The sequence below is a fragment of the Tenrec ecaudatus genome, chromosome 2 (genome assembly GCF_050624435.1).
Source record: "Tenrec ecaudatus isolate mTenEca1 chromosome 2, mTenEca1.hap1, whole genome shotgun sequence".
Classification (NCBI taxonomy): domain Eukaryota; kingdom Metazoa; phylum Chordata; class Mammalia; order Afrosoricida; family Tenrecidae; genus Tenrec; species Tenrec ecaudatus.
The window spans coordinates 74,180,668-74,198,377 of NC_134531.1; the positions used below are offsets into that span (position 1 = coordinate 74,180,668).

General features: G+C 41.3%; 1 protein-coding gene across 1 annotated transcript in view; it reads right to left on the bottom strand.

The window, feature by feature from the left end:
• Window positions 1-334: 334 nt before the first annotated feature.
• The window catches only part of WDR41 (WD repeat domain 41), a 68,740-nt gene continuing 51,364 nt past the window's right edge, over window positions 335-17,710 (bottom strand). The window contains exons 8-13 of the mRNA XM_075541201.1: window positions 17,076-17,186; window positions 11,544-11,728; window positions 7,811-7,932; window positions 6,907-6,995; window positions 5,304-5,437; window positions 335-2,809 (exon numbers count right to left, since the gene is read on the bottom strand). Of these exons, the coding sequence (XP_075397316.1) occupies window positions 2,657-2,809; window positions 5,304-5,437; window positions 6,907-6,995; window positions 7,811-7,932; window positions 11,544-11,728; window positions 17,076-17,186 (794 nt within the window). The 3' untranslated portion in view covers window positions 335-2,656. The remainder of the gene's footprint in view (window positions 2,810-5,303; window positions 5,438-6,906; window positions 6,996-7,810; window positions 7,933-11,543; window positions 11,729-17,075; window positions 17,187-17,710) is intronic.

The window sequence follows — 17,710 nt, forward strand, 5'->3', positions numbered from 1 at the left end:
GCCTCCCTGCCTTTTAAAGATCTATTTAACTGGTCTGACCCTCATCATCACTGCAATCATTGTAGCTACCTTTACAGGCTGGAGACAATTCTTGACAAACCCCATGCTGGAAAGGTTCCGTTTAATACCTTTGAGAAGGCTGGTGGGCACTACAGTACTTACACTTCCAAGGGATTCAATCCCACGCCCTGTATCACCGACTGGATGCAGGCGGTGCCGGCACTGTCCGTGCAGTGACACGTACACTCGCCCCCCGTAAAGAAGGCGCGGCAGAGGCTGGGGTTCTGGCACGGTGGAAACGCCGGCTCTTGCCTGGCGGCATTTCCACACATGCTGCATTTGGAGCACAGGGACTTGTAAGCAAGCGACCGTCTTCTCAAAGCCCCCGCAGAAGAACATCTGTGAGAATAACAGCGACTGACCTGACCAAAGAATTCCCCTCAAAGTCCTTGTACAAAATATGTTTATTTTTTAAAAAAAGAAAGATGGGAGTTTAAATTGTGCCAATCTCCCCAGACGCAATCTGAAGGGCTGCCTTAAGGTCCAGGGGAGGCGCCCATCTGTTAGCAACCTTTGCACGGGCAGCAGGCCTTCTTCCAGGCAGCCCTAAGGGTGTGTGCTCCCTTGAAATAAAGGCAGCCCTCATGCCAAAGGGGCCAAGCCCCGGCTAAGCCTCTTATGCAAATACCTACCAGAATAAGCTCTGCAGGAGGGACCATGCAATTATGGTGTAACTACCCCGCGCCTCTCAACATCTCCTCATTATGGCTTCAACTATTCTGCTGTTCTCCCTCCTGGTACCTCCAGCCTATGGTATCACACAAGGGTCCTCTTATAGGTCCTCAAGGCAATCCCCAACACGTTTCCCTCGACAGCCAGTCCTGCCATAGCTGATCTGACTTTGTGACTACCAATCACCAGGTGGTGAGTGACAGCATCTGTTAGTGCGGGGATGTTTGGTTTCGGTTGCTACCTACTAATGGAGTATGTGCTTCATGTCCTGCCGCTCTCACCTTATGGTAGGCCCCTGGCTCTGGCATTTCAGACGGCTGGATTTCACAACACAGAAGCCAGTCTTTCTTCAACTTAACTGTCTCTGTACTTCCAATAAAGCTCTTGATTTTATGTGAACTGAGTAAAATCTGTTACTCTGCCACACTTATATAATGCACTGAATATGCCTCATACAATGCACAATTTTACAAACTCAGAACATAATATAGAATTTCCAGAGAAAAAGCTATGTATAAAAATAGAAAGCCTGAAAATTACTCCAAGATCCTAAACCAATGAGATCAACGATCTAATGTACACAGACCGGCCTGCTTGTCCGATATGTTCAGGTCTATCACCCACGCCCTACTTTCAGGATGCAAGATCAGAACCCAGTCTCTGATCCCTGATGGATGCCACAGTCACAAGGTGCCGGCTGAGAAGGCAGCGCTAATTTCCCCCATTCACATTCTTCTGCACCGCAAAGGAGGTAACTAGTTTATTATTTGTTCCACAAAGTTAAAAAAAGCCTGTAAACATGATTTCACTTTCCTCAAGTGGTCGTCTTACAAGCCTTTATTTCTCGTGTCATTTTCCAAATCCCCAAAAGGTAAATACAATTGCATGTAACTTCATAAAAATCTAATGCCTGATGATGAAATTTTTAACTGCTATTAAATGCCATCAAGTCAATTGTGACTCAGAAAGACCCTTGTCTCTCAGAACAAAGCACGGCCCACTCCGCCATCTTCTCAACCACAGCTTGTCTGAGCTCATGGTGACAGTCACGGTTGTCAATCCATCTTCTTGAAGGCCTTCCTCTTGTTCACGGACCTTCCAATGTTACCAAACACGATGTCCTTTTCCAGAGACCGGTGCCTTGAAAACATGTCCAAAGTGTGTGAGAGCAAGTGTGGCCGTCGTCACCGCTCAGGAGCATTCTGGCTGTACTTCTTCCAAGACAGATTTGCTCCTTATTCGGTCACCGGTCCGTGGTAGACCCGCTATTCTTTGCTAATACCATAATTAAAACATGCCAATTCTTCCTAGGTCTCCCTTATTCGCTGTCCAGTTTTTTAATGCATATGAGACAATTGACAATACCATGTGTTAGGTATGTGCATTTTAGTTCTGAACATGAGATCTTAGCTTTTTACTTAACAACAAGATTATGCTATGTACAGCAGTGAGGGGTGCTTACGGTCTAGTACTCTCAATTTTTAAAACGTCTAGGCAATTTCTGGTTTAGAAGGCTAATTTTTCAAAACATAAAAATATTTTTCCTATACATACAGTAAGGTATAGATTTAATTCTGTATCAACAGATATTTCTGTAGTGCTCTGAAACCTACGCTGCCTGAAATTCGTTAGTGAAATCAGACCCATTGTCTCAGTGAGTTGAAGATACTGCGGTGTGAAAATCAAATAGAAAACATGTGCTATATTGCTTGGTGGATGTACTGACACCTGAGAAGCAACTTATTGCTGGTTTCCAGGCCCAGAAAAAATCAATTCAGGAAAATGGAATTTTATGCAGTGAAAAGAAAAAAAAAGTTTTAACTTAAAGGATATATTGATGGTTTTCAGAGAGATCTTAAAATTTGTATCACCCTATACCTAATGTGGACGGTCTTACACATGTACTATTCCTAGTTCCTTGAAATCACCCGGTAAGATACAAGTCACCATGCTCCTCTAATTTCTGAAATAACTTCAAACTGCGTAATCCAGATTCTTGCTCTCCATTTTTCCACAAAATAATGAGGTGATCAGCAGAGCATGTCACGAGCCCATGATCTTCAAAGTACAGAAACATCTGTAAGGAAAATTGGAACTACTGATTACAGGAATTTCAAAGACACTAGAAGAGATTGATACATGCGCTTGTAGAACATGTAGTTTGGGGACTTACCTTGATCCGAACATAAACCTTCTGTCTTACTTTTAGTGAGAAATGTTACTTTTTAAAGTATTGGTAAAAATCACTTGAAATTACATTAGTCTCTAGTATTTTAATAATCAGAAAGTTCTCAACTATTAAAAACAGCTATTTTAATTTTACCTATAATCTAATTAAAGTATTCCTGTCAAGCTTTGACCAGGTGGAGGTCCTGCTCAACCTTCATCATTCGTACTAATCTCATTACTTAAGCCCATATGATTAACAATATATGAGAATTCCCAAGATAAATATTAGCTACAGCACCTTGTATAAAAGAAAGCATAATCAATCAATCTGCAAGCATTTGTCATGTCTCTTCTTTATTCCTGTAGTCCCTCTACCTTTAGGGAAGGCTCAAATTCAGTTGGGAAACCAAATCATAGTTGAAAGAATTAGGTCACTAATTAAAGACTGTATCATCAGGCACTATATAATACAACATGCCAAGAAATTTAAAAAAAGGGGGGGGGGTTAATCAGTGGCCACTGAAATTGGCAGAGAATGTGTCAAAAAGGTAAGGCCTCAAGCAAAAGGGGAAAACATGGCCAGCAGAGGAAACCGGCTGGAAGCCAGGAACAGGGAGCCGGAGGTGGAGGAGCAGGCGGCGTGGAGGGCTAGAGCAAGAGAAGCCTGGAGGAAGCTGTGAGAACCATGGGATCCTCGACAGAGAGAGTGAAGTTCAGGAGAGGGGCGACGGAGACAGAGAGACAAACACTAGGGAATAATAAGAGGAGAATTTTCTCCGGAATGATCCAGGGATTTCTGAAGATAGAAGGGCACAAAAGAAATCCGAGCTGATGATGCAGAAGGGAGCAAAATTCCTCAGGAAAATGATACTATCCGGCACAAAACCCATCAGGATATTGAAAGGCAGAGCACCTAAGAGACGGCCTACATTGTTCCAACGAAGCCAGAGATACTAAAAAAGTGCTGGTGTTATCACCTGACTCAGGAAAATCCCTAAAAATCAGACACTAAAAATCCCCAAGAATCTGACATGTATGACAAATGTATCTTTGTGCAGGTTTTCCACTTGAGCGGTTTCCACTACTTTGAAAATAAAGACGAACCTTCCCAGCCTGGCATCCCAGGCACATTGGTCATCTAACACCAAACCACTTTCCTAGGCTTTCTCTCCCAGTCCTCAGACCTAGGCAGTGCTCCTGGCTGCCGAGTAGATCTTGTTGTCTATTGCATTCTATGTACACCCCCCTCCAAAGCCACTTGTTATCCGGGTAAAGACACACAAATGATGAATGCACACAGAGCAGGGTTACCTGCTGGAGACGAGGAAACCAACTTCAAGGAGTTTACAGACCAGACACAAGGCTGAATTGCTCCCACCAAGCCTCAACTAACTTCCTTAGGTTCCACTCACCAGTCCACAAGAAATATGGATGTTTACTTACTACTGACTCCTCATTGTAATGCACCTTAGTTAACAGTCTGTTAGCTGTATATCTCTGTAAAAGTCTGAAATGTCTGAGCAGAGGAAGTAGACTGTACATCTCTCTGTAAACTCTGTATGTCTGCTCTACACTCAAAGACAGAGGAAACATGCCGCTAAACAAGTGCCGCTGCTTCTCTAAAGCATGCACACACTTTCATCCCTCCTGGCTACACGACTGGGCAGAGGTTCGGAAATCCGTAAGTGAGGGCTCTGATTAGACTGTTATCAGTTCCAGCCATCTCTGTATTTGGACTGATCTTACTCACGACAGGCAATGGTGCCTGTGGTCGAGAGCAATGTTGTCTGGATGGCTACAGGGTGGAACTGTGCACAACCACAAACTGCTTTCATAGATGCACTCGGGTAATCAGGACAAAGGGCTCCACTCGAGCTAACAGACTGTAATCCTTCCAAAGGAGCTGAAAACAAAGCGTTGTTCATGAATTTGCTATGGACCTGTGGAGCTATGAAAGCTTTAACATTACATACGTAGTCACAACCCTCCATTCATCTTCCGGTTACTTTTACACACACACACACACACACACACACACACGTTTTATACATATACAAGGAGCTTTAACAAGTTCATGGGAAAAGGTCATTATCTTTCCATTCTTTCTTCCCACGAACTTTTTGAAGCTCCCTCATGTACTCAGCACTATTTGCAATCACCCTTATTGTCAGCTCTTCAGTCTCAAAAATGATGATAAGACCAATTTTAGAAGCAATGCATTTCCTTTGCCTCCTCAAAACAGCTCCCTCTGGAAGGAGATCCTATCTTTACAGGATCAGCCAAGCCCTACAGGTGGGTGGAATACAGGCAGATTTCCCTGAAGAACAGAGCGCTTCACTGAATGATGCAAGATGGCAAAGCTGGCACTGCCAGGACCTTTATCCGCCGATTGTGAACATTACCTCCACAGCTGATGAGTGTCCAATCAAATCTCCAACAGGCTCCAGTGAGCACAACGCGGCATTTTCTTGTTGCTTTTTAGCAGGTTGGTGGGCTTGTTTGTTTACCCTTCCAAATCCCCACATGTTAAAAAAACCTAGAAAAACACAACCACGTCAGTCATTTCCAAAATGCCCGTGCTCCTCCTTCACAGCAGTCATATGTGACTTAAAAGAACAGAGAGGTAAGTACAAAGACCGTCTATACTTATTTCAGTCAAGGGCTAAGGAAACAATGTTGCCAGGTACTATGTTAGGCTTTTTGTTTTTTATTCAGTCAATATTTAATTTTACCTTTCTTAGCCCTTCCTCACCCTTACGGTTACCTGTTGGGCTGCTCACTGCAAGGTGAGCAACCACAACCATCAACCACGATGGACGGGCTTTCTACTCCTGTCGAAGTACAGTGTGGGGCTATACAGGGGCAGTTCTACCACATCCTGTGGGGTCGCTGTGAGTCAGCATCTGCACCGACGCAATATACACAGAGGCTTGGAATGAACGTGGGGATATGTAAATGCATGAATGGCAGCGTCTAATTAAGGTCAGTCACCAGTTAAGCATGTGCCATCAGTCACTGTACCATGTAGTTCAGACTATGGTACTGTAAAAACGAGAAGCTATGTGTATGTATCCAAAAGCAATACCCGAAGACTTCAGGTTTTAGAAGAAACTACAGAGATATCACTATCTGATTATTATGTAATGGCTATTCAGTAATGTGGTTAAACATGCAGAGCTTTGTTTTCAAACCAAAAACGTGGAAGTAAAAATGCCATGAGATGATGCTCTAAACCCAAATGTACTCTTCCATCGAGCCAATTGAATTCAATGCTGCCAATGCTTCAATGTTTGGGGAACACTTTAGGTTGACATCTGAATGTACAAAGTCTATTGTGTATTCAGTCAAAATTATAAACAATATTAATAAATTATAGCCAAGATTATCAGAAAATGGCAGTTTCCTTCAAAGCAATAAAATCCCAGCTGACTTAAAGTAAAAGGCCAATTATAAAGCAAAGCAACTTATATTTATAAAAATTAAAGTTATAAAGATTACATCTTAGGTCCCAATGAACATATTCTGAAATGCTTCATTATAAACACTTTAGGGATCTTTTGAAATTCTATATGGATCATATTCCATATTTACTTATTCTTACGGTTACAAGTAACTACATTTATTCTGACTTTCATATGAGAAAAAGAGAGATACTATTTTTATTTTAAATAATTTTATTGGGGGCTCGTATAACCCTTATCACAAGCCATACATCCATCCACTGTGTCAAGCACATTTGTACATTTGTTGCCATCATCATTCTCAAAACATTTTCTTTCTCCTTGAGCCCTTGGTATCAGCTCCTCATTTTTCCCCTCCTTCCCGCCCCCTCTCCCTCATGAACCCTTGATAATTTATCAATTATTATTTTGTCATGTCTTACACTGTCTGATGTCTCCCTTCACCCACTTTTCTGTTGTCCGTTCCCAGGGAGGGGGTTCTATGTAGATCCTTTGATAGGTTCCCCTCTCTCCCCCACCTGCCTGTTTGAGAGAAGCCACTCACCTGTGGGTACAGGTTCAGCTGCAAGCTGCTGTTTTTCTCGTAACTCCCAAATGCGTACACTGCCATCTTCTGAGCATGAGATTAACTGCCTGTCAAACCAAACCATCAGTAAGACAAAACACTGACAGAGCGGATGGAAGGTGGTGCGCGCTCTCTCGCTCGCTCTCTCTCTCTCTCTCTCTCTCTCACACACACACACACACACACACACACACACACACACACACACACACGGCTCTACAAGGGGGGATAAAAGCACTCTCAGGAAAGAACTACCTATATACTGGAGTATAAGCCAACCCGAATGTCAGCCGAAGCACCTAATTTTACCACAACTCTGCATTACAAAGGTGCTGAAAAACTCAGCTTATACACAAGTATAGATGGTATATTATGCAAATTACATTTTCACAAGGTCCTTGTCTCTTTCTCAGTGTTTCTCATTCTAAAAATATCCTGTTTTAAAAGTGATATGCCCTCACATAATTTTACCTCTACAAATTTGGCAGCCAATTTTACCGTGAGAAGAAAACCTTTGCTTACTAAGGCTTAGACAACAAGGAGCCTGCCATTTGATTCCGGCCAAGAAACAGGAAAACCACAAAAATGTAGGTTGATAGAAAACAAAAAAGAAGTATATTGTAAATGCTCAACATTTTTTGCTCTTTAAAATTAGTACCAAATTATAAAACTATCTTCTCGTACACGAAATCCCATGCAATTCAGTTAAACTTTGCTGCCTGTAAATTTTGTGCTATACTGCATCAGACTCAGCTATGAGAGAACCACGGGGGAGACCCCCACTTGCAAAAGAAGCCGTCACAGCAGAGATTCCGCCGGGGCCCTGGGGACCGCGGGTCTCTTTCGTGCAGTGCAGCAGAGATGGGAAGCTGGGAAGCTGTACCGGCTCGGAAGCTTGGCTGTGTGCAGGACACGGGAGTCATGTGCCATCTTCTGACAGGCGATCACACGCTTCAGCTGAAGGTTATACACATATAAACCCCTTCCAACCGCAGCAAATACATTCTGGGGGGAGAGTTCAGAAACGGGTGTCAAATGGGACATAACACTGCCTGGTGGGTCAGACTGCCACGGTCATTTTCACTATTCTTAACCTTCAGCCCAAATTACTTTACTGCCGTGTGACGTTCTAATTTATCCAAGCATAAAGCAAGCCTGGCCTATTCAGTAGGTAGGAGAGTGCAGCCTCTAATAGAGAGAAAGCTCTGCATATCACAGTCTTCACTGTCCCGTTCTCCTGTCAAAGGTAACCGTAGATATAGGAGCTATGGCTGAGAGTCAGCCTGGTCGTGCAGCTGACCTAGGAGGGACCACCCATCTTAATTTTTGTGGATTCTGTATTTTCAAATTACCCTAGTTATTAAAATTTATCTATAGTCCTAAAAATCAATACTCACAACATTTTCACAGCCATTGATGGATACATGTGTCCAGGGTGACAACATTTTAAGAAACCCAATTCTCAGCACCAACACGTCAACAGTGTCCCCTTGTTTCAACCCTCATACTGTCACCGGTGTCCTCTATACACTCAAGGCAGTGTCTTGCTTTTTGCATCTTTCTGCCTTTTGCTAGTGATTTTGGTTTGTGAAGCACTGTCTAATGCCCCTAAGAGTGACCATAGGCTGTAATGTGCCTTATGGAAAAGACAACATAAACTCTTTCTGGGACCATTAATTGTACAGCTGAACTTGAATTCAACGTGAATGGATCAACAATACACAAAAAATAAGCTTACACATGATGCGTGACAAGACACAAAATAAGCTGACGAGAAGCTTGCAGGAACCTCACCCCTTATCCCCCCCCCCCCCCCCCCAAGGAGCAACAGTTAACTCAGTATTCACTAGTTCAGCTTTCAAGACAACATTCTCCAACATAGCCATAACCTAGGGTTTCAATCACAGAACCCAATCAATACCTTTCAAAAATTATTTAACTTCTTTTGCCTGAAAAATGTGAGAAAAATTACACGGACCCATTCAAGTTGTCAACAATTGCTACTTGGATGAACTGTCATTCATGAAGCAGAGGAAATGAATGTCAAGCATTGGGAAAATCAGCGGCAGAACTCTTTAAATGAAAAAAAAAACAACAAAGTATCATTTTGAATATGAGGTGATTAGAAAGCCTCAAGCACAGTCTTTCTAATTGGCGCCTATTGATATGGAAGAAGAAAGAAGTATGGACGCAGACACACTGTGGTGCTGACAAAGACCACTGAATAACCTCCTGAATGCAGAAGACTGAACAAGTCGGTCTTCAAAGAAATACAAGCAGAGCGCTCTTTACAAGAGCGGATGGCGAGACCCTGGCTCCTTTACTTTGGACATAGCCTAAGGAAACACCCATGGTTAGATAAAAAGCATGGCTGGTAAAGTGGAGGTGAGCAGAAATGAGGAAAATCCTCAATGACAGGGATTATCACGACAGCCACAAGCAATGCACTCAAGCCTAGCAATGACCTTGAAGAGGCATAGGACTGGACTGGGCACTGTTTTGAGTTGTAGGTGACTGGAAGTCAATGAACAACACGTGTTGAATTAACCGAGACACCAATAAAGCGTACAAAATAAGCACATGCTACAGTGGGACTATCTGTTCACAGTAAAGTTTCCTAAAAGTACTAGAAATACCTTGTTCCTAAGAAAATCTTTTTATTCATTTGAAAGCATTTGTCATTAGTATTATATTACTTTAGGCCTAAAGTATCTTAAGCTAAGACAGGCAAACGTTACTGTGATATACAGATAAGCAAGTTAAAATTTTAAATGGGATAAAGCCACATAAAAAATCACACACAAAGTCAACAATGAAACCACATGATGTACACCTTGCTCTAGGGCTTTCCTTAAACCACACTGCCTTGTTTCTGACATTTTGTTTTCTCAATTTTTTTTCTATTTTTCTGTGGGCTTTGATTTTTTTCTTTTTCTAAGAGAGGTGAAAAGAAAACAAAAAAGGAACCACCAAGAATCATCCCCATCCAGGACTCAAAAACTCACTGCCATCAAGTTGATGCTGACTCATAGGGACCGTCTAGAACACAGTAGAACTGTCCCCTGGAGTTCCCAAGACTGTAACTGTTTGTGGGAGTAGAAAGCCCCACCGTTCTCCTGAGCAGCAGCTGGTGAATTCAAACTATGGACCTTAGATGAATGGCACTCCAATGTGTATCCAGTCCTCCCCATCTAGAACACACTACTGACATTTCCAGTAAGAACAATAGTACACATTGTTATTCTTAGTTGACATCTACAAGGCTGAGAAGTGTCGGACCCAAGTGGTTTTCATTCGCCTCGTGTGCTTGTGAGAGTTGGACAAAGAATGAGGGAGTCTGTATAAGAATCATTTGAATTGTGGTGCTCAAGACTATGAAAGCACCATGGACTGCCAAAAGCACAAACAAATCTGTCTGGAAGAAATACAGCCAGAACGCTGCTTGGAGACCAGGAAAAGGAGACTTCATCTCGTGTCTCGTGAACATGTTGTGAGGATGGCGCAGGACCAGGCAGTGTCTCGGCCTGCTGTACACAGGGTTGATGGATGGGGCCGACCAACATGACCGCACCTAACAGCAGCAGTAAGCTACAACTTTAGGTGACACCATCTACGACACAGTGTTAGCACGACCTGTCTCCCCCAAATCATGATTTTTAGTATGCTGGAGTCCCCTGGTGCAGCTGTGACTACATCTTCCAGCACCATATCAAACAATATTCTGTTGTGATTCACAGGGTTTCCATTGGCTGAGTTTTGGGAGTAGATTGCCACGCCTTTTTCCTTAGTCTGTCTTAGTCCAGTATCTCTACTCAAGCCTGTCCTGTTGGTATTCTGAACACCAATGATGAACATAACCTACACACAGGATTAGAACATTTAAATAATACAGAAAAGAAGAAAATAAAGGGCAATAAAAGGCTTCCTTAACCTTCTCCCTAAAAAGTACAACTCTTTGTGACTTGTGACTACATGTAGAAAAGGAACACATTTTCTGAGCCCAGGAGACTGAAAGAAAAAAAATCTTAGATCAGAATTTAGATTCAATAACCCACTAATACTCACTCACTTTGAAAAAGAAATAAAATCCTTCAAGAGTATCATTGACCAGACAAAGGCTTAAAGTCAGCATTACACAATCATCTTTGGTCAAGAGATTAAAAGAGAAACATTTCTGAATTTTTAAATTTCTATTACCTATCTAGGAAATGCACCAGTATGTATAAAAGAATTTTTCCCTTAGTGTTGCTTAAAACCATTTTAAATATTAACTGAGTCCTATGGAGTTAATTAATCCAACCCCAAACTTCAACATCGATCTAAAATCTGTGGTTATGTAATCGGATCTTTACCCTATGATAAAATGCTTTTTCAATACCCATCTACTATGTCTGTGTGAGTCTGACTCACAGCAACACAGTGCAAGTGGTACAATCATGCAAACACCCAGGTCATTGTATAGCACCAATTCACCTGATCTTAGCCAAAAGGCCAAGAAATGGGGTACAGCACCATTTCAAAGCACAAAGAATGACACCTTTTTGTACCACCTTTGCATTACATTTTAAAAAACACACTTTTTTTTAAAGCCAAGTTTACACTATACTGAGTTTTACCTCTTCGTCACAGGTAAAATGCTGTATAGAAATGTCATTTGATTTTTGACACAGTTTTATTTCTTGCTGGGTGTCCAGTTGTAGAGATGGGTCCCAATAGGTGCGTTCATAAGCCTGCATGGTCCAGTCCAAGATATCCCAGACGATCAACTCTCCAACGTGGGAGCCAGTGACAAAACTCAGATCTGCAGGAGTTCACATGTGCCTCATGACTGTTCTATTTTGGCCAAAAGGTAAGAACAAGTATAATGCCTAATAGTAATGTTCAATAAAACACCTTTAATTAAAATCAGAGATTAAGAAAATACAGTCCAAAGACACAAATAATTATAGACCTGAACATACTTAGTTACCTTGTATATAATAATTTTTCTACTTCAATTCATTAAGGAAAGGAACACCACATATTGGAAAATTTGATTAACTCTTTGGAGAATAAAACCTCCTGTATCCTCTCAAACTGAGTTTCAAATAGATTTATACATTAAAGAGACACTTTTTTTTTTAAGAAAATAGGAATTCTTGTGCAAACATGGAATAGTAAAAAGCTTCAAAGAAGATGGGATGGAAGTAATTCTGAATTAATATTATGCTGGGGAAAAAAGTGACACAAAAGTATAGGGAAGGTTGCAACAGATTTCAGAAAAAGTATATTATTAATAATTCATGAGTTCCTATAAATAAATAAGAACAAAAAAAATAATCCACCAGAAAAAACATGGGGAAAAGACAGTAACAGGCAAACAAGAAATATAAATGGTCAGTAAGCCTGTGAAAAGATGATAAACTCTATTAATAATTTTTAAATATATAAATAGAATTTTACTGCTTATTAACTTGCAAATTGGAAGAAATAAAATAGAAAAATACCCACTACAGGCAAAAGCACATAGAATAGGCACTCTGGTGCAACGCAAACATGAATTGGTACAGTCTTTCCACAGCTCATCTGGTATTCCTTATGGAAACTTTTAAAAAGTGAAAACGTGGATTGTACTTCCAGAAATTTAACCTGAGCAAAGTACATAAAGACACATTAGCTGTGTGAATGGATACTGAATCTGCACTTAACCATTCTTAACCTAAGAACAATTCGTTCTTATGATGCAGCCCTGCTCCAGGCTTACCTCACTGGAGCACTGAGAGCATGAGTGCTCTAGCAAAGTGTGGAAGAAATCAGATGGTGCTCTTCTAGCAGAAAGAACAGTGGAGTCTTGTCTTAAAACAAGCAGCATCTAAGCATCGTGTCACACATGGAAGCAAGACAGCCTGTGTGATCCCAGGATTGTAAATAATAAAACTCAAGAACAGATGAGGAAACTGTATTAGAGCTTCAATTCAAGCACCCAGCTTACAGAGGGCTGTGGTGGGCTTCTCTCTCTCTCTCTCTCTCTCTCTCTCTCTCTCTCTCTCTCTCTCTCTCTCTCTCTCTCTCTAAATCTCCTTATTACATGTATTCAAGTGTCGCAGGCTTTGCTTCTCTGAAAATCCCAGCCTAACACACAAGGCCATTGTGCCTATCTTAGAAAACCTTCTGCTCACATACTTTGATCTCTTTGGCAAACTTGGTGATTACTATCCACATTTATAGAAATTCTGTTGAATTATTTAAAAATTCAAAAGGTCTACTTTTGAATTAAGGTTGTCCTAAGGCAATCACACTGAAAACCCTCCTCCCCTGTGAGGTATATAGTTAGCAATGGCTATTTTTACTCATCATGGGCGAGTACAAAGAAGCATGCTAAGAATGGCCCGAACTACTTCAGACAATCATTTCAGGATCTGCACAAGGATGCCAGTCCTGTCTAGAGAGAAGACTGATCTGTTAAGAAGTCATTTTCAGATTTTACCAGACTTTATTCATGACTGATTTCCAAAATATACTTCTGTATTATTTACAAACTATAGTGTAATTTCATGGTCATGGAGTTTATAAAGTAAAAATTACTGCTGATTTTTATAATTTCAATAATTTTTTTTGCTTTAGTCCCCCCTTCCCCCTCTTTTTATTATCATTTTTAATTGCCTAAGAAGCTGGCACGGAAACGCTTGAACAAAGGTGTATTAGCCAAACATGTACACGTCTCTGTCCACGTCGCAGGAAAAGAGGTGCCATGGCAGTATCCCAGCACTTTCACTGAAGTAGCCGGCGGGCTCAATGAGCTCCGTGCTTCACAGACAACACTTTAATGCGCCAGAGCAGGACTGTGCTTTTCTCAGCAGCACCGGGGACTTGGGCTTATGACTTAGTGTCATCAAGGAGGGTGTAGAAAGCTTCACAAACAGGAAGTCATCTTTGGTGCTGCCATCCATGGCTAGATAAAAGAACTCCCTTCCAGCCAGTGACTTCCATCAGCACAGAAATCTAGCCATTGTGGCTGATTTTCACAAAAAGATGGCTATTGAAGAGGAGGACTTTGAGCGAGGAGAGCTACTCTTACAAATATTTCTTAATGTGACTGAAAATGTACACAAATGGAGAGACTGAGTATTACCTGTGCCCCGCCCCTCGTGTTTATACAAAGCATTGCTCAGAAAGAAGCAGCATACGTGTCAGGTAGCTATCTGGCGGGTATAGGGCAGTCTTCCAACTATAATCACATTCACCACACTTCTTCTTACAGTCTGCTCCTCCTCCAGACTATCACACTCAAGCCACCTCTGAACAAGATCATCCAGCAGAAGTGCGATTTATCTAAATCCCAAGTTTTTGTAGTTTGTGACCATATCTTGCCATCTAATGTGAGAGTTAGCTCACAGAAGATACTGGAAAAAAATCATTTATGAAATGGAATAGAAAATCTAACAACTCAAAATCGACAGCATAAAAAGGGGCAGGGAATACCCACTTTCTGCAGAGCCTTCGGGTGGTGCTACTCTCCCAAAGTTCTCAGTCACGGTGACAACCGAACCCTGCTCATTCTACCAAGTGTGCTAACTTGCTGTTTGGTACTGTACTGTGTGGTAGCGAAAATGAAAGGCCACGCTTGTTCCTAATCGCCACAAAACGAGAGACTGGCAAGAACCACTTCCCAGGGAAGCCTAGGCGGCTATGAACCATTAGTATTCACACCCCCAGCAATCATTCCCTAACTGCTCATTTCCGACGGAGATGACTATGCTCACCTCCATCTTCGCTATTCGCTGCCCTATTCTGCTCCTTCTGCCTCAACCTTCGATCTATCAAAGCTATCAATGAAATTTACTCAGCTCCATTGACTTAAACCGCAAAGTTAAAAAAAAGTCAAATCCTTCTAATTGACGGCAGTATTTTAATTGGAGTATGTCTTGAATTACAGGAAAAAGCTTAAAGTTCAGAATTGGTTATATTAATAAATGCAAAATATTGAAAAATATATATTGTGGTAGCGATGTAATCTGGTGTCAATTTGGAAGATTACAAGTGAAGAGGTGGAGTCTGGTCTGTCAATCAAGAATAACTAATGAGGCCTCTGTGTGGGCATGGCCTGCTCCTGAAAATTCTGGGAACTCCTGTATTTCCTCCTTGGAGGCAAGAGACACTTCTCTCTCAGCTCAATCCCTGAGAGATGCTCTGCTGACAAGACTCTTGGTGCTATGCCCTGGGCGCTGGAGAAGCCATATGGTCCTACCCTGATGCAACCAGACCTCTGGAGACGGAGAAGCCACATAGAGACCCCTGCCAGTGCTGAGATGCTTATAACACCACTGGGTCCACATGACTTCCAACCCACTGGCCTGTGATCCTCCTGCATTCATCATCATTACATGTATTTTATAAGTCTGAAGAGGACTTTACAAATTGGTATCGAACATATGGACTAATATCGGACTTCGGGACTTGATCTGGACTGGGATGTTTTCTCAATATTCAATTGCTCTTGTATATAAATCTCTTTCTTATTCACATATGAGTCTCTATGAATTTGTTTCTCTAGTCTACCCGGACTAACACATTATGGTACCAGGAGAGGGGTCTCTCAGCAACACATTATGACACCTGGGGAGTGAGGTATTAGAGAAACAAGTAAGAGGGAGAGGGGGTGTTTGTTTGACCTCTCCTTCATGGTAGTGTTTCTTCCTTGGCTAGCCAGAAGTCAGATATGGCCAGGCAGTTTATGGGGCTGTTTTCTGGAAAGATCTGGGGAAGTTAGAAGTTTTGATTCTTTTGTTTGCTGTAGTTTTGGGTTATTCCTGTGTGAAATGGCAGAAATGAATGTGATAAATGTATATTTTGAGCTCAGGTGTAGAAATCACTGTTTGACTATCTCAGAAACCAAGCTGCTTAAGGAAGATGGCTGACAGAAAGCCTGGCTGGAGCTTGACACTCCCAAGAGGCCTAATCCCTTATTTTTAGATAAATAGAATCATTTAGATAAGGATTAAGATAAGCTAAATAAGGATTGAACTTGACTCTTTTAAGAATTGAGTTTAGTATCTGATTCTACTTTGTTTGTACTGATTTCTTCTGCTTATTATTGATATAATGATTGGCAGAAATGTTTATTGGAAAGTATGAAAATAGAGAACTTGTAAGCCCACTTGTCTTTAGCCATTAAAGTTGGACCCTTAAATGGGTTTAGGACACACCTGCAAATAAGCCCCACCCAGTGTTTTGGAGTACTCAGGACATTGCATTCCAAAAGCTGTTGACAGATTAAAGAAAAAGGAACTCTGACTTTTAGAAGTTTGAACTCTGGTTGTCTTTGTCAGAAACTGAAAAACATCTGGAACCATGAAGAAAGCTCCTCGCTAGGGCTGAATGTTAAAGGAAGCCTGTGAGCAGGCTGAAATGATCCACCTGGATCCACTTGTTAAGTGGAAGTGGGAGAAATGCATCCATAAAGAGATGGGTTACGTCTGTCCGCTGACATCCATGGACTTGGGTTACAGGGACTAGAGGAGAAGACGAGAGAAGGTTGACTGGTCTGAAGTTAATGACCTAGCACAAGGCGCTAGGGTGGTTGAGAATGTGTGATGGGGCCATGGTCCAAAGGCAAGGCAACCCAATGGGCACCCTGGTGAGGCTGAAGCGGCCCACAGTGAGTTGACCAGAACCTGGACAGATGAAGAGAAGATATTCGAGCCTGTGAACTGGTGCATATTGCTCCAGACTTTAGGGACGGCCTGTCCTGATTTGACTTTGCTTCTGGATGCAGATCTCACAAAGCTCCAACTGGAATGAAGATTCTTCCCATCAAAGGATATGACTGTCTCCTCACAGCACTGGGTTGATGTCAGTGGGCAGTACAGGTGGGGGAATATAGTCATAGGATTATAGGATCAAGGTGTAGATGCTACTAAACTGTAATTGTTATACATAGGATATTTTTTGCTTTGTTCGCTTATAAAACATTATGTTTAAGTGAGGATGGCACATATTGAATTATATGCATTTTAGTTTTATCCTGTTAGGTACAGATATGATTTTATTATTGTTTGTGTGAAGATTATATATGGCTAAAGAGTTATGTGAAAGTGTCAAATTGACAGTGTCTGTGGTCGTTACATAATCTGGTAGACATAATAAACATATATACATAATAAACTTACCATTGACATTAACCAATGAGAGAATGTTGTCTTGATGATCCAGAAGGCGCTTAACTTCAAGAATATCCCATTCTAGTGATTCTTCTGTGGGTGCTATCAATCTGAAAATTACTAAATGAAGAGAGAAGTAACATTTCAATAAAAGTTCATCAATAATAATGCTATTTCTGCTTCAAAAGCAAGTATTTCACAGAAAATTTCTGTAGTATTAAAAAACCTATATTCGAAAAGAAAACTTTACTCGTACTACTTGAAAGTAGTTTTATCAAATGCTTAAGATGCATAAAATGATCTATAAAAACACAAAGTGTGTGTGTCTATAAAATTTTCTTACTTTATTGACACTTCCAAACTCAATACCACCCATGGAAGCCCCTTGTCTCTAGGGGTGTTCAATCCTTGCCTTCCCTAGACGACTCAGGCCTTTCTAGGCGGTGACGGGGCCACATTTCTGAACCATCTCCATTGTCAACTTTCTCTAATAACATTTTCATCCCCAGCAGAATGACAGGTTTCATGTTTCTGGGTCAACAATATTGCTACAAAATATTCACAAACTACAAATTATATTTAACGTCAACTCAGTGTAAACATACAGCAAACAGATCAGCAATCATTCCTAAGCTCTACTATGT